Source organism: Balaenoptera ricei, chromosome 8, assembly GCF_028023285.1.
Source record: "Balaenoptera ricei isolate mBalRic1 chromosome 8, mBalRic1.hap2, whole genome shotgun sequence".
In the NCBI taxonomy this organism is placed as follows: domain Eukaryota; kingdom Metazoa; phylum Chordata; class Mammalia; order Artiodactyla; family Balaenopteridae; genus Balaenoptera; species Balaenoptera ricei.
The window spans coordinates 87,794,171-87,819,414 of NC_082646.1; the positions used below are offsets into that span (position 1 = coordinate 87,794,171).

Here is a 25,244-nt window from a genome sequence, read left to right on the forward strand (position 1 = left end):
CTGTTAACGTTATCTTGGCACTATAAATTGGTTTTTGGTGTTACTAGAAATAGCGAACAAAAAGCTAATCTAAACTCAGAAAATATATCATAGAAGCTACTTAGTAGTCAAAAATTTCCCGGCTTTTCTTATTCAAAGTATAACATGTAACACCTAGAATCATTTGATTATATCTCTCTAAAGAGAAGTTTTTAGCTTTTTAAAAAATAGACTATTTTTTGGAGCAGTTTTAGGTTCACAGCCAAATTGAGCAGGAAGGATAGAGTTTCTGTGTGTCCCCTGCCCCGGCACCTGAATAACCCCCCATTTCCAGCGCCTCCCACCAGAATGTCATGCTGATGAACCTGCACTGACACATCATTACAACCCAAAGTCCATAGTTTACGTGAGAGTTCACTCTTGTACATTCCATCGATTTGGACAGACATAACCACTATCATAGTATCGTACAGAGTAGTTTCACTGCCCCCCCAAATCCTCTGTGCTCTGTCACTTCATCCCTTTCTCTCCCCCAGCCTCTGGCAACCACTGATCTTTTTACTTTTACTCCATAATTTGACCTTTTCCAGAATGTCATATAGTTGAAACCATACACTATGTAGCTTTGGCTACAGATTGGCTTCTTTCACTTACTAATATGCATTTAAGGTTCTGCCATGTCTTTTCACGGCATAATAGTTTCTTTCTTTTTAGCCTGAATAATAATCCATTGTCTGAATGCACCACAGTTTATCCATTCACCTACTGAAGGACTGGTTGCTTCCTAGTCCTGGCAATTACTGCTAGACAAGTCTGTGTGAACTTATGTGTGGACATAAGTTGTCAACTCCTTTGGGCAATTTGTATAGCTTTCTCACATCCCTATTTTATCTGAACTCCACATAAAAGTGAAAATCGACTTCATTTTAGCCAGGTGAAAATTAAGGCTCTGAGATTGATTTAGAGGTTATGGGACACCAAACTCTGACTAGTAGTCCTGTATTCTTCACTGACATGTATTGATACTTGCAGAGGGGAAAGAAAAAGGTCAGAAGCTAGTAAGACACCCCATGCTAAGAATTTGTTCTGCTCACTCCTAGTCCAGTATTTTCTGTTTAACTGCTGTCTTCAAATGAAATATTTTGGGTAGAAATACCATGTTTTCTGCAGACAATGGAATGTTGTTATCTGAATATTTACTAAATCTTAAAAATGACCGGTTTTGGCTAACCATTTTAGAGATGTCAAACCAGTTCTCTAACAACTTGTATTAAAATAAAGCCACCGGGACCTCCCTGGTGGTCCAGTGGTAAAGAATCCACCTTAGAATGCAGGGGAGCCGGGTTCGATCCCTGGTCAGGGAACTAAGATCCCACGTGCTGCGGGGCAACTGAGCCCGTGCACCACAACTGCTGAGTTCACGCACCTCAGCTAGAGAGCCTGTGTGCCGCAAACTGCAGAGTCCATGCCCTGGAGCCTGCATGCCACAACTAGAGAGAGAAGCCTGCACACCTCAGCGGAGATCCCGCGTGCCGCAACTAAGACCCAACATAGCCAAAAATAAATAAATAAAATAAATAAATAAATCTTAAAAAAGAAAAATAAAGCCACCACTTGGAATTTAATAGACTCAGTAGATATTTAAATCTTATGCAATAGTTTATGGGGAACAACTGAAAAATTCATTTTCATATTCTTGTTTTCACAGAAAAAAACACAAAATTTCTAATTTTGAAATTATAGTTATTTAATATAACTATAAATGATAATAGTGATGTCTATGATAGATAGTTTTCATTTATAGCAATTTGCATTTCAAAGCCAAAATATGCACACAGTATTAAAAGTTAGAATGAAGCTAGAAACAAATAGCTCACTATGGTAGGAAATGCCAAAAATTCTATTATTTCTATTAATGAAACAGTTCACTCCTACACTTTTATTTAAAAAATTAAGTTGTTTTAAATGCACTGTTTGAGGGGTCACAATACCAGATGCTTGGGAACCTATACAGAGTTTGGAAAAGAGTGGCCTTGAAGGTTGAAACTGTTTATAAACAGTTGAAGCTTATAAATGTCCTTTCCCCTGCCTTGAAGCCAGAGAGGCATTACTAGAAGGAACACTCTGACTCATTAGGGAGTCCCCATAGTGTCACATGCTGTTGCTTAAATCAGGTCATAAGTTTGGCCCAGATCCAGGGGATGGGGAAATAGGTTCCACATCTTGATGGGAGGAGCTACAGGGAATTTGTGGCCATGTTTAACACCCCACATATGTTTGTGTATGTGTGTATAGATTGTATATATTTACCCCACCCCATCAGTACCCCCCCCACATATATTTTTTGTGTCTATGTACATGTATGAATATATTTCTATATTTTTTAAAAATAAGTTTTGAATAGCTGGAAGTAGTTCAGATCACTTTTCTTCTGATGTCAGTTATTTTTGCTTTATTTTATTTTAAAGAATGCCTTGGAAAGTTTTCCTGAACTAACAATAATTACTCGAGACTCTAAAGCAAAAAGTGGGGGATCTGCTATTTCTAAAATCAAAATGAATGGCAAAGCTTATAATAAAAAAACTCTAAGAACTTCTAAAACAACTACTAAATCTGCACAAGTAAGTATATATTGATTGATGTCATTATACCTTTTCTAGTTGTCAATATAAATCCTACTTCAAACATTGAAACAAGCAAATATTTTACTCTGTTGTTAAATGTGAAGTGTTTTCAGGTAGGAATGAGCAGCTCTGGCCTACAGAATAGGGACTCGTTCTTACTCTTTGTTTTTCTCCATTGCCTAGCACAGTATCTGGCATATGGTGAGTGCTCACAAATTTTCTAAATAAGACTAATAATCATCCCATGCTTATAATTATATTTTTAATATTTTTGTGTGTCACTGGGTACAAATGCATACAGATAAGTGAATGTGCACACATTCCATAAGATTCAGTATTCCATATCTGTAAAATTATTAAAATTGGAATTCATTTACTTTCAAACATAGTCTAAATTATTGCCTTTTCAGAAAGCAGTTTAGCAACATATCAGTTCCCCATCAAAAATGTGTTTTGTAGAATCGTTCACAAATGCATAAAACTGTATGCCTTTGCTCATTGTAGAATTAGTTGTAAGAACAATTCCAGTTACATATCACCAGCATGAGACTAAATAAATAAAGAGCCACCCAGATAATGTAATATTATGTACTTTTTAAAAAGAAGAGATAGATTCATTCATTCTTTCAATTAAAAAATTTGGTACCTATAGTATACCAAATATAGTTTTGAGTACTAGGAATACAACAGCGAAAAATGGTCCAAAATCCTGCCCTCATATAATTTCTGTTGGGAGAGTGGTGCTTAATAAATAGAAAGATATCCAAGTTTTACTTTGGTTAAAGAAAAAGAGTTAAATAAAATTGCAGAACAATATGTATAGTATGATTCCCTTCCCATTACAAAATTAGTGTTATTGATATATGTTATACATATGGAAGCATGCACATGGAAGAATATGTGACATACTGTTAACCTTGTTTACCTCTGAAGCAAGAATTCTTTTACCTTGTAAGTCATCTTCTATGTTTACTGTTAAAATTTTTTGTAATGTTGAACTTTTAAAATAGTGTATATTTATATTCAGGAAAAAAGAATAAAGATTTTAAAATACAATTTAAAATCTTATTTTGAATAAGTCTCTTGTCCATATTAATACATATTAATATCTAGCCATATAAGTCATTTTTAAGATTTCCATTGAGACTTTTGGTCTAGTATTTTCATAAAAGTATTCTTAGTTCAGATGCTCCATGAAATAAATGTATCTATAAACTCTTTTCTTTTTATAGGAGTTTGCCGTTGATCCAGAGAAAATACAGTTGTATTCTTTGTATCATTCACTCCATCATTATAAATATCATGTTTATCTCATATGTAAAGATGAGGTAATTACTTTTTCATTTACTTAAAAAAGAAATGTATGTTTTTCTGAACTTTAAGAAGACTGTAGCTGCAGCATTTATATATATAATTTTTAAAGATTACACTGCAGTTACAGTTATTAACAAAATATTGGCTATATTCCCTGTGTTGTACAATATATCCCTGTAGCCTTACACCCAACAGTTTGTACCTCTCACTCCCCAGCCCCTATATTGCCCCTCTCGCCTCACACTGGTAACCACTAGTTTGTTCTCTATATCTGTGAGTCTGCTTTTTTGTTATATGCACTAGTTAGCTACAGTATTTTTTAATGTTTTAAAGAGAATTGTTAAAAATTGTTTTAAAAAATATGTGTCTGTACTCTAAGCGTTGTGCTCAGAGTAATCTGAGGCTCACCATCACATAGGAGCTGTAAGTGGTAATGTTTTTAAGCTGTTATACTTGCTTTATGTTGCCATAATAAATGGCACTTTATTGCATTTTCTTCTCTCATAATGTATAATGATCCTGCTTTAATTAATTCACGTTAGTCACGGCTTTGAATATCTTGCTGTCCTCCTTATCTGTAGAATGGCCTTATCCCAGTTAATTGCAGAGAAAATGGGAGTTTTGTCCCTTGGCATGAAGAAATGATAATCAAAATTTAATTGTAACTTTTAAGTATCAATTTAAGTTGCTCAGAAATTATGTATGACCATAATAACACTTGGTGGATAGGATGTAAGGATTAACTCAGAGGTTAAATGGTTGTAGACAGTAAGCTTTTTTGACAAGCATTATCAGTTTTTTAATTAAAAAGGGTTAAGTTGGCTCAGGGCTGTACAATCATGTGTTTGATAATGGTCTGGTATGGAAGGACGTTCATAAATCTAACCTCTGTCTAGCAAAGGAGAAAGTAAAGATGGTCATGTAAAGTATGCTGGCTATTTTTACAATGCTCTGAAACGCAGAACTTACCCCAAAATTTGTCATTCGGCTTTTAACACAAATGGAAGTAATTGAGAAAGTTTGAACCACTTTTCCTAGCCTTCCTCCCTGCCCCCATGTAGTCAAAAATGATAGGATTAGACCACCCAAATTTATATGAAATAGTCATTCTCCATGGATGGAATTTTTTTTAAAAATCTGTACTTGTAGGTGAATTTATAAATCCTCTTTTCATTCAGGATATAGAAACAGTAAGCCCTCATGAAGAGCTTATAAAGTGATAAGTATAAACCAATTTGGTATTTCTTTTTATTTTAGATTTCTTCTGTGCAGAAAAAAAATGAAGATTTAGGACAGGAAGAAATTGTCCAACTTTGTATGAAAAATGTAAAATGGGTGGAAGACCTATTTGAAAAATTTGGAGAACTTCTAAATCATGTACAGCAGAAATGCTCCTAACATTTTCACAAAAATTCCATCTATTTTCTAGCACTAATAAGACGGCAGAGGCGGGTGGTCAAAGGGGGTCTAGGGGCCTCAGATAATTGAATGTCAAGCAGTGGTCTCCTGCAAGCACGCCTGCTTTGATCATGAACTTGCATCCTGGCCTCTGCTAAAGGACAGTGGTGCTGCCAAGGAAGTCAGTCCTTTGGAAATGGACCTAAAATCCCACCACGTTTTTATCCTAATGAATGATTTTTCTACTTTGTAAACCATTGGGTAACTGAGTTTTATTTTCAGAAATGTTTTTTGACAAATGATGAAGCATGCACTAAATATAATTTTTCTTTATTGCTAGAGAGATAACACTTAAGTAACATGATTATTTTTTCCTGACTCTGACTAAACACCAGAATGAAAGAGAGATGGCAGAAAACGTATGTTAATATTCATGTCTGACCACAAAACGGAAAGTATTGTACATTATGTAAACCTATCTGGTGTGATGTGACATTCTGTATGAGAACATCATCAGTTTAAAATGTAAAATTCAGAAACTGCATTCTGGTTTATGAACTCCTTTTACTCTTAACATATTCAGGAAACTGGATGTGGAATTGGTGCAATTCTATGACTGCTTTTTGTGTCAAATTATATGGTGATGAAAAAACAATGACATACTATTTTCCCTATCTCAAAGAAAAGTATTTTCCTTTATACTGTTTTTCCTTTGGAAAAATTTTCAATTGTACATTTTATTTCACTAATAGTTGTATTTTTCACAAGGAAAGTGTTGTGGTTATAATTACGTTTGATGTATCTGTACTACACTTTTCATTATTTTCAGTAAATCTTATTTAGTTATATATTGAATTTCTATTGTGAATTCTATCTTGAGGTAACCATTTTTGTTGATACAGATTTGCTTCAGTGTTATCCAGAATATGCATTCAGTACTAGAATTAGTTTAGCTTTATAAATGGGGTTGTGTTAGACACTGCAGGAATTTTCTAATTCATGAAAATAAATTTCTTAGTAAACTAGCACTTGGTTAACTGATTTGTTAAAGTAAAAATTAACCACATTATACATTTTGAAGAATAAACTTTATAATTAGACTACATGCAGTGTTAAACACAGCTTACCCAACTCTTAGAACTGGAAGTGGTAGAGCCCTCCTTTTGGTGCCTTTCCAATACATGCTATTGTAGCTCTCTTTAGTTTGATAGCTAGTGTTTCTTCAAGTAGTTTAGCTGAGACCATGAATGTATTAGGTTCAACATGACCTTGTGTTTTATTTGTGTTTGCCAACAGGATGCCTTATTTGTTTGAGAAAAAGATTTACTAGTGTCCTTCTAAATGATCTCCTTTTTTAGGATTCTAAAGAAGTTGTTAATCATCATACTTTTGTTTATTTTACCACCATTTAGTGCCTTAAGTAAGTCCTATCGAGAAAGCAGTGTTACTGCTCAATGCCCAAATAAGACGTGCTTATGTGGATATTGCTATTGTCTTGATTTTGAGTTAACAGGCCAACTTCTTACACTTAAAACCTTGGTAAACTGGCAAAGAATTAAAAGTAACATGTGACTTGATTTGAGAATAAACATTGTAGCATTGGGTGAAAAATGAGTATTTGAGTTAAGCTTACATATTTATTTCTGATGGTTATCTTATTGAAAGCAATAATCCTTAATCCAACAATCCTTGTACCTGCCATTAGACAAGGTAATCATGGAAATTTCTCAAGGATTAAATGTTCCATTTCTGAGAGTCGCTTGAAAACCTGTTTAGGCAGCTTATTTTGAAAACAAAATAACCTATTAGATTCATTTTGCCTAACTCAAATGAGAGAATATCAGCAGTGAGAGCATCATAAAATTAATTTTGCTAAGTGGAGAAGAGTAGGAAGCAGCCATATTTCTTTCTGATATTGACTCTGGACAGAATTGGTTTCTTTCATTTCCAAAGTGCAGAAGTAGATAACTACATCTCCTAACGTAGTGTTGTAAGTATACACCTTTACGTTATTTCCCCCAGCTTACTTCCCTGATTCATTGATGGTTTAAACACTTTTAAAAGCCATCCTGCACTTAGGTAACTCTTGAAGTAGACGTTTGAAATCACTAGCCACATTTCCTTCATGATAAGACCCATGGAAAACAGAGACCTTTCCTTGTTTCCTGTAGAAAATAACCCATTTCCTTTTCAACTGCAGTTGCCCTTCCAACTGTTTGCAGTTGTATTCATATTAGTCAAATCAGAGGCCAAGTGTGTGATACTGCCTGGAGGAGAGCCAGTTGCTTTGCACCATCTTCTGTCATTTGATCCATATAGCATAGGCAAAGACATCAAACTCAGGCCTTAGTGAAGTGGGACTATTAGTATGACATCCATACACGAGTCCTTTCTTTGTATGAAGTTGAATAAATACCTAGATGGTTAGCATTCACATTCCTTGCCAGGGAGTTTGAAATATATAATATAGGAATAACCTTAGGTTGTAGATAGAGTTCAAGAGATAAAGCACATGTTGCCACAACCCAGGAAAACCTGTTTAAGAGAGATTGGATTTTCCTACCTACAGAAACCTAGAAACGATTTACTCCTTAAAAAAATCACTTTGTATTGGTATTTACTTCTAGTTCAGATTAGTGGTTAGAGAAAAGGGGCCTCCTTATTCCCATTTCATGATGACCCAGTTTCTACTTAATTGATCTTCTAATGAAGTCATAAATTTATAATGATTTATGAATTATAGTAAACAATAGAAACTGCCCATTTTTCTATTATACTATCAGATAGAAAACATTGATGAGATGGAAGAATCTAAATTTAAAATGGCCTAGAAAATATTCAGATTACCTTTAAATTTCTAAATTTCTTTTAATTTCTAAAACAGTGAAAATTATAGATGACTCACATCATTACTGTTTTCAAAGTCTCACTTTCCTTTTAATATACATATTTATTTTTGTTAAAGCAGCTATTTTCCAACCTGTGATTTTGGAGATATACCCATAAAGCTAATATGGCAGCAGGGTTATTGAATCAGCTTTGGGTCCCAGAAGTTGCTTCAGATGTACACGTTGTGAATTTTATTGTATCTATAGAATACAATTTTGTTTTAAACTGTAGTTCCATCTGTTTCTCAGAAATGCTTTTCAAAGAGTGAAATATCCCAGGATAACTGCTTCTGTGTCAATTACACTTGACACATAACTGCACAAATGAACAATGTACACTACTGGTTGTACATTAACTTACACGTACGACTTTTGGCACCTGTGTTCACAAATGCATGTTTTCGCAAATCACTGTTATTTATAAGTGACAATAATTGAAGTTAAGGATACAAAGAAACCTGCATTTGTAGTCCAGAGTTTTTAAGTGGTCCATAATACAATGTATGGAAATGTGAAAGACAATTTTGTATATTTGTTTGTTACTAACTCAGATCATTAAAATGAAAACAATTTTTTAAACAACAAGATCAGAATGTTTTGGGGTTTGGTTTTTTTATTTTTAAGAAGTGAAAACTGAGGTATTATCCATGTATCATCATGTTACAGATTCAACGTACATTATAGAGTCCTAAGTAAAGTTATTAGGTACAAATGGTAAAGGGCCCACCCATCATTTTTTCAAATGTTTAAGTCAATATTTGATGAATTATTCAGCTTCAGCTGACAATATCAGAAAGTATTTAGGAGTTTCTGTGTTAAGATACAACTCTTTTAGCCCTTTTCCTCCTATAAAGAAGTATAAGTTCTATAATTTCTAATTTTTATTTGAAAATAATGCATAGCTAGAAGTAATTGCTGATATCCAGATACTTTTTATCTATATAAACTGTTGAATAAGTAAAAAGGATTTTGTCTTGACTGATCCTTTAATTTTCAGAATAAGATTCTGCCTTTACTCTCATGTAATATGTAAAAATGTTAAGTATTTCAAGTAAAAATATTGTCAGCATATTTGCTAGGTTTTAGTTTTGATTATAAAAGCACTTACTTTTCATTCCTTGATTTTTTTTACACAATACAAAAATAAATCTTTAATCAATGACCTCTATCAAAAAATTTTAAAATTCTGTAACATCTCTGTTTTATTCTCCACTGGCTGCTGAAATTGCTGTTCATTTTAGAAAATGGTCATCATTCATATATTTTAGAAAATAGTCATTATTCAAATTATACATATGGCAAACCTAAATAATAGTACTTATACTACACTGCTTTGTTAATGCCTTGTTACTATATGGTTCTTTTTATTAGCATTTTTTTAAAAAATATACTTTGTATCTCAGAGAAGCTCTCTAAACTCAATTATTTAACGTGACCTTCTCAAGGAAGGTGGGAAAGAGGATACTTCTACTCTTTGCTTTCCATGTGGAAATGTTTTTATTACCAGAAAAATAATAAAGCTACTCATTCTTGTACAAAAAAAAGTCAAAGAATACGAAAAATGTATTTTAAAAAGATATAAATCACTCTCTACTAAGTCTTGACATCAGCCTAGAACATACTGTTAGTTCCCAGTATGGGACGGGTCACAAGATTTAAGCCTGTATGGATTGGCCCATTTCTGTGGTATGGCTTTAAGTAAAGTCCTAAATTTCAGAGACACCCATGTTCAAATGAAAATTGAAAAGCACATTCCTAAGTGAAACAGAAATTATCTGGATCATTGATCATTTTAGGTTACGTATGTATCTGTTCTTCAGTTAGCATGAATAATTTAGAACTGACTGGTTTCAAATAAAAGGAAGATACAATTACCTATTAGCCTTATCTATTTTGTGATGTTAATCAGGAGTCAAGAAATTGCTTTATAAGAATAGCTTATGTTTTATGTAATTTACCTATATGATGTATATAGTTTATTGTTTTCTCTCAAATCAAATAACAGATTTTCTTTTAATTTAGCTCCTTACAGTATTTAGAATAAGGCAACAATGAAAATCATTTAAGACATAGAGTTAAAAATAATGGACATGGTAGCAATGTTTTTCTTAAATTGCAGCCAAAATTATCTTTCTCCTGTCCTTCCCCTCTTCACAACCTTTCCATGGCTTTTCATTGCCTTTAGCCCAGACTCTGTCACAGTTTACAAAGCCCTCTAAGGAATGGTTCTTCTTTCCCCATTGTGGCCCAGGCTTAAGGAACGTGTATGTTTTTTCTTGCCTTCAGATTCCCTCTGCTGAACTATTCTTCATCTCTTAATCTTCAGATTTCACTTTAACATCACTTCTGTTTAATCAGACTAGGTTTTGTGGTTTTTTTTGAAGTATAATTGATTTACAATGTTGTGTTAATTTATGCTGTACAGTACAGTGCCTCAGTTATAGATACATACACATTCTTTTTTATATTCTTTTCCATTATGGTTTATCCCAGGACATTGAATATAGTTCCCTGTGCTATACAGTAGGACCTTGTCCATCCATTCAGCATGTAATAGTTTGTATCTACTAACCCCAAACTCCCAGTCTACCCCTCCCCCACTTCCCTCCCCCTTGGCAACCACAAGTCTGTTCTCTATGTCTGTGAGTCTGTTTCTGCTTTGTAGATAGGTTCATTTGTGTCGTACTCTAGATTCCACATATAAGTGATATCATATGGTATTTGTCTTTGTCTTTCTGACTTATTTCACTTAGTGTGATAATCTCTAGTTGCATCCATGTTAATGCAAATGGCATTATTTCATTATTTTTTATGGCCGAGTAGTGTTCTATTGTATATATGTACCACATCTTCTTTATCCATTCATCTGTTGATGGACATTTAGGTTGCTTTCATGTCCTGGCTATTGTGAACATTGGGGTGCATGTATCTTTTTGAATTATGGTTTTCTCCGGATACCTGCCCAGGAGTGGGATTGCTGGATCATAAGGTAGCTCTATTTTTAGTTTTTTAAGGAACCTCCATACTGTTCTCCATAGTGGCTGTACCAATTTACATTCCGACCAACAGTGTAGGAGGGTTCCCTTTTCTCCACACCCTCTCCAGCATTTATTGTTTGCCGATTTTTTGATGATGGCCATTCTGACCGGTGTGAGGTGATACCTCCATTGTAGTTTTATTTGCATTTCTCTAATAACAAGTGATGTTGAGCGTCTTTTCATGGGCCTTTTGGCCATCTGTATGTCTTCTTTAGAAAAAAGTAATCAGACTAGGTTCTAACCCTCTGGACCAGATCATATGCCCTGTGATTCCTCTCATGTAGGATTTACCACACTGTTGTGGCTGCTTGGTCCTGTCGTCTGATGATAGGACCATGTGTGTTTTCCTCACCACTGTATTCCCAGCATCTAGTGCAGTATCTGTTCTCATTAAATATTTGATGAATAAATGGGTATATGAAAGGAAATTTACAGGGAACATTAAAAAGGTAAAAACAGAAAAGTATACAATGAATTTTGCAGTAAAGGTGTTCATGATCTTAATGAGCAATAGTAAGTGCGACATCAGAAGAAAATGACAATACCAAGAGTTTGTATAATAGGAAAGTTGCTGGTATTTTATGAAGAAGTGAAATGTAGCGGCCATGATTTTCTCCATTTTGCCCTCATGCAGAGAGAGCCCAGGGATGAGGACTTCACATTCCTCTGTCTTTTGGGCTTGAGACCCTCTAGACAGAATAACTAGGGAACAAAGTCCTGGTAAAAATAAATGAATGTTTCTGTTAGATGTACTCACTGTGAGCAGAATACTCGGGATGAGGGTTCATTTCTTGGGGAGGGTCAGGGAAGGCTTCACGGAAGCAGTAATGATCAAGTGGAGCCTCAGAGTTTGCGAGGACTTCTAAACAGGGCTGGATGAAGAAGGCATAATACTTAGTTTGTATTCAGGAGAATGGTTTTGTTTCAGTTCTGTCACTAAACTAGCTCTATACTCAGGCATGTCATGTGAAGCCTAATCTGGATGTTTTCTCATCCCGAAAGTAAGGTAAGAAAGTCTTCTAAAGCTGTTAATCTTCTCTGATTCTGGATAGAGAGGCTGGAATGTTGGGAGAAATGCAAGGTGGTTCAGTTTGGCAGCACCAAAAGAGAGGGACAGCAGAATGGTACAAATGGCCTTACTCCATTATTTACCGTATTTTACTAACTTGCAAGACTATATCACAGTCATTAAGTAGGTATCTTATACACGCACACACCCTAGCAGCACTTAGTTCATCTGTGACACTAGCATAAGATTAAGTAGAATCATGTCTGATGTCACCGGTCAGTTGTGAAGTACTTAAGGTCAGTATCCACATAGTCTTCATCTTGATATCTCCAATAGCATGGAGACTTTTACACAATAGGCACTTAATAGGTATGTGTTGAGTAGATGGGTGAATGGATAAATGGGGGTTTCTTTGGAATCAGTTTAAAGTGTTTTCAGGTTGACCTCTAAGTAGTTCAAAATATAATATTGTCAGTGGCCCATTCCCTGCTTTCTCTTTCTATTTTTAGAAGAAAACATCTCTTACAGAACGCATCCTTTGCATGTCACTGAGTTCTCACTCTGTGCTTACTTCTCAACAGACCAGAGTCCATTCTCTTAATTCTTATGTTTAACTTCCATTTAGTCTATGGAAGTGAATGGGCTATCATCAGAGAGCAGCTGTCTTTAAGCAGTGAAGCAGAGAAATTCAAAACGCTAGTAACAAGCCTAACAGAACCTGGCTTCAGAATGAATTTTTTTAAATTATCCTTGTTTACATAGACTCTTTATCAATGACTTAAAAACTGTTAATGGGCAAATCAGCAGAAGGTCTTTCCAATGCCAGTCCTTCATTGAGTTTATTATAAGATAATGTTATTTGACTAAAGTAGAAGTCAGGAAGTTAAGGTTTTTCACAGCCAATACTAATGCAAATACATTAACATTACCACAGGAGTTTGCAAACAATTCACTATCAAAAAGATTATGTATTAAAGCACCATTCACGCAGCATTGCAAAGCAAAAATTTGCCTTTTTAAGGTATACCCGTACTGCTCATTAACAAACACGTGGCCATCCAAATGAGAACGATGAGAAGTCGTCACTGACTGGAGTCTGAACACCACTGCATTAGTCTTCTCGGGCTGCTATCACAAAATACCATAGACTATGTGGCTTAAACCAGGGAAACATTTTTTCCCAGTTCTGGAGGCTAGCAAGGTCCAGCAAAGTCAGTTGCTAGTGAGGGCTCTCTTCCTGGCTTACAAACGGCTGCCTTCTCGCTGTGTCCTCAAATGGCAGTGAGAGCAGGCTTTGTGGTGTCTTTTATACAGGCATTGATCCCACCATGAGTGCCCCTCACTTCATGACCTCACTTAACTCTAATTACCTCTCAAAGGCTCCATCTCCAAATCCTACCACATTGAAGGTTAGGGCTTCAACATATGAATTTGGAGGGACAAATAACATTCAGTCCATAACAACCACTAACGTATCAACTAAGGCACAGAAAAGGTGAAAATCATCACTGATTTTCTTGAAATTATCTCTGGTCTACCAGGAAGCAAGAACACAGTTTATATACACTGCTCTCATCTGCTATAAGATTTTCAGAGGTTCACAATGAGACTCCCTCATCATAGAGATCAAAGACTTTCATCACTGAGACATATTCTTTGAAATTCACACAGGCAATAACATCCTGTCAGTTCCTAACTAAACCTCACCTTTCCCCAGTTCTCTTCTTCCACTGTCATTTTACTGGTCCAAACCACCATCAACTGTAGTAATGGCCTATAGTAATCTGTGAATTGCTGTTTCCCCCGCTTCCCATCTTGCTTTCCTTCCATCCATTCTCTACAGAGCAGTCAGTGATTTTAAACACCACTGGAAACCCTTCAATGCCGTCTATTGCTCTTAGGATAAAGGCCAAAACTTTACTGGCAACCTCCACTTTCAGCCATGATGGAGTAACAGGGACCAGATGTAACTCTGCTTTATAAAGGAGGACAAAATTATGAAAATGGTTTTCAAACATTTAAACAATAGGCAGCACAGGATAGTAATCTGAGAGAAGGGAAACAAATGACTTGAGCCCTCCAATTGTCGCAGCTCACTATCTGGAAAGTTTCTAGGACACAGTACAGGAACAGTGAACCCAGAGCCTGTAGGTCTCGCTAAATTGAGACAAACTTCAGATTTTGGGGAGGCCTAGACACCTAGAATGTGAAGCGCAGAGTACCAGAGAGGAGAAAGCTGCACAAAAATTGAGTTCTGCAGATCTGCAGAGGGTTCCCCTCAAGACTCCAACTAAGTACTGACTGACCAGCTTACATGTGGCAGGAAACTACCAAGGTCAAGTAAAGGACCACCAGAAAGAGTCAGATAGAACAATCTCCTGACTCACACAGGAACTAGCAGTGTTCATGCTCCCATTAGGCAGATTGAAAAGACTTCCTAACACTGGGCATTAGTAGAATCCTCAGGAGATTTTTGTCTCACTAGTGCAACAAAATTGGGCCTGGAATAAAGGCTGTTCTGGACCCATCTAACAGAGCTTAACAGCAATCCTGAAAAAAATTCAATTGTTTTTAAGTCACTTAATTGCATCCCAGAACAAAGCCCCAAAATATATAAAGAAATACAAAAAAATTTCCAATACCTAACCATGTAAAATCAACTTTGTCATCAAATCAAAAATTACCAGGAATGCAAAGAACAAGAAAATACATCTCATTTGAGAAGAAAAATCAATCCATAGAAACAGAAGCAGAAAAGATCCAGATGATAAAATTAGTCAACAAGGATAATAAAACAGCTATTCTAAATATATATGCTCAAGAAGGTAGAGACAGGGGACTTCCCTCGTGGTGCAGTTGTTAAGAATCCGCCTGCCAATGCAGGGGACACAGGTTCAATCCCTGGCCCAGGAAGATCCCCCATGCTGCAGAGCAACTAAGCCTGTGCACCACAACTACTGAATCCTGCGTGCTGCAACTACTGAAGCCCATGCACTCCAGGGCCCATGTGCCACAACTACTGAGGCTGAGCACTAAAACTACTGAAGTCTGTGTGCCTAGAGCTCGTGCTCCACAGCAAGAGAAACTACCGCAATGAGAAGCCTGTGCACCACACAAAGAGTAGCCCCGCTCACTGCAACTAGAGAAAGCCCACGTGCAGCAAAGAAGACCCAACGCAGCCAAAAATAAAAAAGAAATGAAGGAAACAATAGCAAAGATCAATGAAACTAAAAGCTGGTTCTTTGAAAAGATAAACAAAATTGATAAACCTTTAGCCAGCCTCATCAAGAAAAAAAAGGAGAGGACTCAAATCCATAAAATTAGAAATGAAAAAGGAGAAGTTACAACTGACACCACAGAAATACAAAGGATCATAAGAGACTACTATAAGCAACTATATGCCAATAAAATGGACAACCTGGAAGAAATGGACAAATGCTTAGAAAAGTACAACCTTTCAAGACTGAACCAGGAAGAAATAGAAAATATGAACAGACCAGTCACAAGCACTGAAACTGAAACTGTGATTTAAAAAATCCCAACAGGGCTTCCCTGGTGGCGCAGTGGTTGAGAATCTGCCTGCCGATGCAGGGGACACGGGTTCGAGCCCTGGTCTGGGAAGATCCCACATGCCGTGGAGCAACTAGGCCCGTGAGCCACAACTACTGAGCCTGCGCATCTGGACCCTGCGCTCCGCAACAAGAGAGGCCGTGACAGTGAGAGGCTCATGCACCGCGATGAAGAGTGGTCCCCGCTCGCCGCAACTAGAGAAAGCCCTTGCACAGAAACGAAGACCCAACACAGCCAAAAATAAATAAATAAATAAATAATAATAAAAAATTTTTTTTTTAATTTTTTAAATAAAACAGATTTTTTAAAAAAAATCCCAACAAACAAAAGTCCAGGACCTGGTGGCTTCACAGGTGAATTCTACCAAATATTTAGAGAAGAGCTAACACCTATCCTTCTGAAACTGTTCCAAAAAAATTGCAGAGGAAGGAACACTCCCAAACTCATTCTATGAGACTACCATCACCCTGACACCAAAACCAGACAAAGATACCACAAAAAAAAAATTACAGGCCAATAACACTGATGAACATTGATGCAAAAATTGTCAACAAAATACTAGCAATCCAAATCCAGCAATACATTAAAAGGATCATACACCATGATCAAGTGGGATTTATCCCAGGGATGCAAGGATTTTTCAATATCCACAAATCAATCAGTGTGATACACCACATCAACATATTGAAGTATAAAAACCACATGATCATCTCAATAGATGCAGAAAAAGCTTCTGACAAAATTCAACATCGATTTAAGATTAAAACCTCTCCAGAAAGTGGGCATAGAGGGAACCTACCTAAATATAATAAAGGCTATATATGACAAACCCACAGCTAACATCATACTCAATGGTCAAAAGCTGAAAGCATTTCCTCTAAGATCAGTAACAAGACAAGGACGTTCACTCTCGCCACTTTTATTCAACATAGTTTTGGAAGTACTAGCCACAACAATTGAAGAAGAAAAAGAAATTAAAGGAATCCAAATTGGAAAAGAAGAAGTAAAACTGTCACTATTTGCAGATGACCTGATACTACACACAAAAAATCCTAAAGGGGCTTCCCTGGTGGCGCAGTGGTTGAGAATCTGCCTGCCAATGCAGGGGACACAGGCTCGAGCCCTGGTCTGGGAAGATCCCACATGCCGCGGAGCAACTGGGCCCGTGAGCCACAACTACTAAGCCTGCGCGTCTGGAGCCTGTGCTCCACAACAAGAGAGGCCGTGACAGCGAGAGGCCCGCGCACTGCGATGAAGAGTGGCCCCTGCTCGCTGCAACTAGAGAAAGCCCTCACACAGAAACGAAGACCCAACACAGCCAAAAATAAATTAATTAATTAATTTAAAAAAAGAATCCTAAAGACGCTACCAGAAAACTACTAGAGCTCATCAGTAAATCTGGTAAAGTTCAGGTTACAAAATGAATACACAGAAATCTGTTGCATTTCTATACACTGACAACAAGAGATCAAAAAGAGAAATTCAAGAAACAATCCCAGGACTTCTCTGGTGGTCCAGTGGTTAGGACTCTGTGTTCCCAAAGCAGGGGGGGCCCAGGTTCGACCCCTGGTCAGGGAACTAGATCCCGCATACCACAACTAAGAGCCTGCATGCCACAACTAAAGGTCCTGCATGCCACAACTAAAGGTCTCGCATGCTGCAACTAAAGATCCTGCATGCCACAACGAAGATCCCACACGCAGCAATGAAGATCCCGTGTGCTGCGACTAAGACCCAGCGGAGCCAAAGAAATAAATTAATTAAAAAATAAGAAACAATCCCACTTACCATCACATCAAAAAGAATAAAATACCTAGGAGAAAACCTAAAGAGACAAATGACCTATACTCTGAAAACTATAAGAGCACTGATGAAAGAAACTGAAGATGACACAAACAGATGGAAAGACATACCATGTTCTTGGATTGGAATTATCAATATTGTCAAAATGACTCTACTACCCAAGGCAATCTACAGATTCAATTCAATCCCTATCAAATTACCAATGGCATTTTTTTACAGAACTAGAACAAAAAATCTTAAAATCTGTATGGAGACACAAAAGACCCCGAATAGCCAAAGCAATCTTGGGAAAGAAAAACAGAGCTGGAAGAATCAGGCTCCCTGACTTCAGATTATACTACAAAGCTATAGTCATAAAAATAGTATGATACTGGCACAAAAATAGAAATATAGATCAATGGAACAGGATAGAAAGCCCAGAAATAAACCCACACACCTATGGTCAATTAATCTACGACAGAAGAGGCAAGATTATACAATGGTGGAATGACAGTCTCTTCAACAAATGTTGCTGGGAAAACTGGACAGCTACATGTAAAACAATGAAATTAGATGCAGCACGTGGGCTCCTTAGTTGCGGCACGTGAGCTCCTTAGTTGTGGTATGCAAACTCTTAGTTGCAGCATGCATGTGGGATCTAGTCCCCTGACCAGGGATCAAACCCATGCCCCCTGCATTGGGAGTGTGGAGTCTTATCCACTGTGCCACCAGGGAAGTCCCACCCCCCACGTATTTTAATTCTATCCTGTTTTCTAATACTCAACAAGCAATAGTGTTTTAAATAGTGTTTGCTTAGGTTTATTTCTATATTTACCATATGGCCCTCCATTCTTTCTTGCACCTTACGTCTTCTCTTTGGGATGACAAGCTTATGACTAAACCATGTCCCTTACAGTTTTCTTTTCTGAGGGTCTGCTGGAGGCCGTATCTCTGTTTTTGTTCATAGATAGCTATGTGATTTGTTTTGCCATGTAACTTAGAGTGTATTTTCAAAATTCAGTGACATTGCATAAAAGGGAATAAAATACCTTTTATTCCTTCATTCATCCATTATTTATAAGAACAACGTTTCCTAGTTCTTTTTTTTTCTCCTTTCTTTATTTTTCGTTTTTATTTTATTTTATTTTTTTATTTTTTTGCTATTTTATTTCTTTTTTTTGTTTGTTTTTTATTACAAACCCTTGTGTCAAGGGCTGACTTTCAATAGATCGCAGCGAGGGAGCTGCTCTGCTACATACAAAACCCCGACCCAGAAGCAGGTCGTCTATGAATGGTTTAGCACCAGGTTCCCCACGAACGTGCAGTGCGTGACGGGCGAGGGGGCGGCCGCCTTTCCGGCCACACCCTGTGTCCCAGGACGAAGGGCTCTCCGCACCGGACCCTGGTCCCGTCGCGCGGCGGGGCGTGCCGCGCCGCGCCCCGGGGGACGCGGGCGGTGGCCCGCCGGCGGGGACGGCGGGGGACCGGCTATCCGAGGCCAACCGAGGCTCCCGCGGCACTGCCGTATCGTTCTGCCTGGGCGGGACGTTTCCTAGTTCTTATATCAGAAAAAATGAAGGACAGAAATAAAATGGGTTGTAAAACCTATCTCAATAAGTAATACTGGGGGATTTCCCTGGTGGTCCAGTGGTAAATAATCTGCCTTCCAATGCAGGGGATATGGGTTCAATCCCTGGTTGGGGAACTAAGATCCCACATGGCGTGGGGCAACTAAGCCCGTGCACCACAACTGCTGAGCTCACGCGCCTCAACAAGAGAGCCCACATGCCACATACTAGGGAGCTCACGTGCTCTGCACCCCACACGCCACAACTACAGAGCCTATGCACCCTGGAACACATGCGCCACAACTAGAGAGAGAAAACCTGCACACCACAACTAGAGAGAAGCTTGGTGCCACAACGAAGAGCCCACGCACTACAATGAAAAATCCCACACGCCTCAACGAAGACCCCGTATGCCTCAACGAAGACCCCGTGTGCTGCAACTAAGACCTGACACAGCCAAAAACAACAAAAAACAAAATAAATAAATGTTAAAAAGAAAAATAATATTGGGACTTTCCTGGTGGCACAGTGGTTAAGACTCCGTGCTCCCAATGCAGGGGGCCTGGGTTTGATCCCTGGTCAGGAAACTAGATCCCACATGTGTGCTGCAACTAAGAGTTTGCATGCCACTACTAAGGAGCCCGCAAGCTGCAACTAAGGAGCCCACCTGCTGCAACTAAGACCTGGTGCAACCAAATAAATAAATATTTTTAAAAAATGAAATTAGAATATTTTTTAACCCCAAACACAAAAATAAGCTCAAAATAGATTAAAGATCTAAATGTGAGACCAGACACTCTAAAACTCTTAGAGGAAAACATAGGCAGAACACTCTCTGACATAAATCACAGCAGTATTTTTTTCCATCCATCTCCCAGAGTAATGGAAATAAAAACAAATGGGACCTAATTAAACTCAAAAGCTTTTGCACAGCAAAGGAAACCATAGACAAGATGAAAAGACAACCCACTGATTCAGAGAAAATATTTACAAATGATGTGACCGACAAAGGATTAGTCTCCAAAATTTACAAACAGCTCATGCAGCTTAATATCATCAAAGCAAACAACCCAGTAAAAAAATGGGCAGAAGACCTAAATAGACATTTCTCCAAAGAAGACATACAGATGGCCAATAGGCACATGAAAAGATGTTCAACATCACTAATTATTATAGAATTGCAAATCAAAACTACAATGAGGTATCACCTCACACCAGTCAAAATTGCTGTCATCAAAAAATCCACAAACAATAAATGCTGGAGAGGGAGTGGAGAGAAGGGAACCCTCCTACACTGTTGATGGGAATGTAAATTGGTACAGCCACTGGGGAGAGCAGTATGGAGGTTCCTTAAAAGACTAAAAATAGAGCTACCATATGATCTTGCAATCCCACTCCTGGGCATATATCCAGAGAAAAACATGGTCCAAAAGGATACATGCACCCCAGTGTTCATTGCAGCACTATTTACACTAGCCAAGACATGGAAGCAACCTAAATGTCCATTGACAGGAATGGATAAAGAAGATGTGGCACATATATACAATGGAATATTACTCAGCCATTAAAAAGAATGAAATAATGCCATTTGCAGCAACATGGATGGACCTAGAGATTGTCATACTGAGTGAAGTAAGTCAGGCAGAGAAAGGGAGATATATGATATCGTTTATATGCAGAATCTAAAAAGAAATGATACAGATGAACTTATTCACAAAACAGAAACAGATTCACAGACTCAGAGAATGAACTTATGGTTACTGGGGAGAATGCTGAGTGGAAGGGATAGTTAGAGAGTTTGGGATTGACATGTACACACTGCTATATTTAAAATGGACAACCAACAAGGACCTACTGTACAGCACAGGAATTATGCTCAATATTATGTAACAACCTAAATGGGAAAAGAATCTGAAAAAGAATAAATACATATGTAAAAAATAAAAATAAATCAAGAAAGGCAAAAAAGAAACAAAAAAAATTTGACAAGTTAAAGTGGACAAATTCCTTGAATAGAAACTATCAGAGCTCATTGAAGAAAAAATAGATAACTTGAATTTTTGTTTTTTTGTATATTTGGTTTTTACCCTGTAACCTTGGTGAACATTCTAATCATTTTTTAATGGGTTCCTTGAGATCTTCTATATAAAAGATCATATCATTCACAAATAGGGAAAGTTTCACTTCTTCCTTTACAGTGTTGCTCCAGTTAGGACACCTAATACAATGCTGAAAAGCAGACTTCTTGTCTTCTTTCTGATTTTAGGAGGAAGCATCCAGTCTTTCACCTTTCAGTATTCCGTCAGCTGTGGGGTTGCCCCTCAGGGAAGTGGTATGCCCACAGTCACGCCGAGATGACAGTGGTTTTGGTAGAGTTGTCTTCCTGTCTTTCCTTGAACACACCGGGGGTTAAACTTCACTAATTTCCAGCCGATTGCTCTCTTGTTTTTAATTTATGCCTGGGCATAAATTTCTGTTCAGATTACTCCAATCAAGACTCACTTGAAGGGATAGTTTCTGAGGTCAGTGTTCGATATTTGTTCTGACTCCAGGGGGGTTCCTCCTGCTGCCTTATTTCTGGTTCTCTTCCGAAAATTAACCAGCCTACAGTTTAGCATGTATCTTGAATCTCCTTCCAAATGTTTTTCACCAAAACATGCACTGTCCTTGTGAATGCTCTTAGGCTTGGTCTTCTCCATGCTCTGCTGCAAGTGAAGTCAGTTCCTTCTGAAAGAGATTAGTAGTTATCTTTTTTTATGACCTGCTTCTGCTGCCAGAGATAATCTCGGAGCCAGGCCTCTGAAGCTGGGTGGGGCATGATGGCAAGCTTCTCTCTAAATAACACCCCCATTCTAGGAGCCGGGTGCTCGTGGGGGTGTGGGGGCAGCTGCGTGGGGTCCTCTTGGCTTGCCTCTCCTGGCACAGAACCACTGCTTTATGAACCAGGGCAAGGATGATCAGGATCCCAGGGTTCTCAGCATGTCACACCCAAGGTAGAGCCTACATTCCATGAGTGGGAGCTGGGCAGAAGGGAGTCCCCACCTTTCAACCATACTCAAGGACATAGCCTCAGAAGAGGTAGTTGGGGGCAGGGTGAGAAATGCTGATGTTTTGCTCCACCCAGAAAGTCCTCCCACTGGGAGCTGGGGGAATAGGGAGCCCTGCAGCTGTCTGGAGTGCAGTCTCTGCCTTGCTGAGTTGGGAAGAAGGAGAGAGTGGTCTTGGTTCAATATCATAGACTCGCCTTTCTTACTCAATTTTCATACATTTTCTTGAATAGATGTTTCTTCATTTGTTGTTTGTGCTTAGCATCATTCCTAGAGGCTTTAACTCGTTGGGTTTTTAAAAATAATTTTCACCAATTTCACTGGTGAGTGGGTCAGTGAAGCTCCTCACACTAACATGGAATCTCCAGCTGTTTAAAGTTTTAAATGTAAGTTTTTGTGCAAAAATGCAATGGTCCATGTTTAATATAAGCATAAGAGTCTTTGTACCATGTTTGCATTTGATAAAAATAATAATTAAATGGAATTCCCTGGTGGTCCAGTGGTTAGGACTCCTCGCTCTCACTGCTGTGGGCCTGGGTTCAATCCCTGGTTGGGGAGCTAAGATCCTGCAAGCCATGCCACGAGGCCAAAAAAGAAAAAAAAAGAAACATATAAAATTTGTAAAATATAATTATATATAACGTATGTATAATAAAAATAATTTTTCTAATTTAGATTAGGGTTTTTGAAGGTGTTATATGCATGAAATAGTAAGAAATATATTTTTATTTTATCTTTTGTTGTCCCTTAGTCCTTTGTGTTCCATTTTTTCTTATTATATTATTTACAAATATTAATCTTAATAGAAAAAGGGTTTGTATTTTTTTAAAATCGGAGAACATCAAAACCTTCCTTCAACTGGGATTAAGCATTACTCCAAATACACATGTTGGTATGATTAGTTTTTTATTACATATTAAGACTACAGGAAAGTGATTTACTAACGACATTGCAACCAGTTCTTTAAACAAAAGAAACTGTCATTGGATTTAGAACTGCTTCTTCTGAACTTTGAAGTCACAACCTAACTGTCATCGCACTCATTGTTTATCTAGCTATATATGCTATTAAGGTGCATGCCCTAAGTGCTTTGTGTGTATGTGTTTTATTAAAGTAGATGATTAACTTAGTGGGCATACCCAAATCCCATTCTTCATAAACAATTTTTTTTTGGCTAACTGGCAAACAATATTTATAAATCATCACCTAGTTTATTAAGTACCCACTTTGTGTTAGGTGCTCTGCTTTTGAAATTTACACAGCAATAAAAATTAAGATGAAGATAAGTGAAGATTCCACTAGTAGTAGAAGTACAAATTATTTATTCTGGATGCTTGGGCCATTCATCCTTGGCTCTTTAAAAAACTGGGGCACATAATACAACAGGAATAAGAATGATTTATTAAATACATACTATATGCTAAACAATTAGTTTATTTTTTAAATTAATTTTTATTGGAGTATAGTTGCTTTACAATGTTGTGTTAGTTTCTACTGTACAGCAAAATGAATCAGCTATACGTATACATATATCCCCTCTTTTTTGGATTTCCTTCCCATTTAGGTCATCAGAGAGCATTGAGTAGAGTTCCCTGTGCTATACAGTAGGTTCTCATTAGTTATCTATTTTATACATAGTATCAATAGTATATATACGTCAATCCCAATCTCCCAATTCATCCCAGCCCCATAAACAATCAGTTTAAATAACATACATTTTAATAATGCTTAACTATCTAATATCTCAATCTTTATAACAGAGCTATGAGGCAATTACTGTTATCCTATTTTGTAGGCAAGGAAACTAGAGAAATTAAGTAAATAACCCAAAGCTGTGTGGTGGAGCTAGTATTTAAATGTAAGTCTTGTGACTCCAAAGCTCATTGTCTTAACTGGAAAATCAAGGTCCTAATTCCATAGTACACACAATTGGACAAACACTTGAACAACTCTCAAATAATAAGTACCTAGCATTGAGTGAGTTTGATAATCTACGACAGGAAATGTTGTCGACAATAATACAGACATATCCTTGGAGATATATGTTACACTAGTAATTATCAAACTCTTCGTATTAGAAATCTTATGTAACAAAATAAAGGTGATCAAAATATGGCAATAAATATGTCCTGAAGTCATCTATCACATATATCACTTATATCAAGCACATGTATTTCAAAGTTTTCACTATACAATGATGTGCTTTTAAGAGTCTTGTGAGACTTCCCTGGTGGTCCAGTGGTTAAGAATCCGCCTTCCAATGCAGTGGATACGGGTTTGATCCCTGGTCAGGGAATTAAGATCCCACATGCCGTGGGCAAATAAGCTCGAGTGCCATAACTAGAGAGAAGCCCATGCACCGCAACGAAGATCCCATGTGCCGCAACTCAGACCCGATGCAGCCAAAAAAAAAAAAAGCATAAGCAAATCTACATTACACTTAAAAAAAAAAGTCTTGTAAAGCAACTATACTCCAATAAAAATTTTAAAAATAAATAAATAAAAATGTATAAAAAAAAAGATAAAAGTCTTATAGGGAACTCCCTGGTGGTCCAGTGGTTAGGAAAAAAAAAATAGGTGTCTTGCAAAGTTTTTCTTTTTCAGCCACGCCTTGTGGCTTGTGGGATCTTAGTTCCCCAACCAGGATCGAACCCGGAGCCCTAGCAATGAGAGCGCTGAGTTTTAACCACTGGACCGCCAGGGAATTCCCAGTTTTTTTTTTAATTAAGATATAATACACATTTGAAAAAGTTTACCCTTAAAGCATACAATTCAACAGTTTTTAGTATATTCACAATGTTGTGCAACCATCACCACCTGTGTAATTTCAGAACATTTTCATCACTCTAAAAAGAAACCTCATACCAGTTCCCCTCTCCTCCCATCCCCTGGATAATCTACTTTCTATCTCTATGGATTAGCCTATTCTAAACATTTCATATAAATGGAATTGAAACAGGAGGCAAGGGGGCAGGGCACAACTTTTAAAAGAATGACATAGCCCAAGGACATGACATAAACAGATTA

The 25,244-nt window shown here is 37.4% G+C and overlaps 1 protein-coding gene and 1 long non-coding RNA gene across 6 annotated transcripts in view; one reads left to right on the plus strand and one right to left on the minus strand.

Annotated features, from left to right (window-relative positions):
* Positions 1-8,788, plus strand: part of QSER1 (glutamine and serine rich 1) — an 85,035-nt gene extending 76,247 nt beyond the window's left edge. For all 5 annotated transcript variants that reach the window (XM_059931345.1, XM_059931341.1, XM_059931342.1 and 2 more), the window contains 3 exons: positions 2,448-2,600; positions 3,836-3,931; positions 5,175-8,788. In XM_059931345.1, the coding sequence (XP_059787328.1) occupies positions 2,448-2,600; positions 3,836-3,931; positions 5,175-5,315 (390 nt within the window). In that variant the 3' untranslated portion in view covers positions 5,316-8,788. The remainder of the gene's footprint in view (positions 1-2,447; positions 2,601-3,835; positions 3,932-5,174) is intronic.
* Positions 8,789-12,049: 3,261 nt separating this feature from the next.
* The window catches only part of LOC132370742 (uncharacterized), a 39,462-nt gene continuing 26,267 nt past the window's right edge, over positions 12,050-25,244 (minus strand). The window contains exon 3 of the long non-coding RNA XR_009504697.1: positions 12,050-12,113. This is a non-coding gene — a long non-coding RNA (uncharacterized LOC132370742). The remainder of the gene's footprint in view (positions 12,114-25,244) is intronic.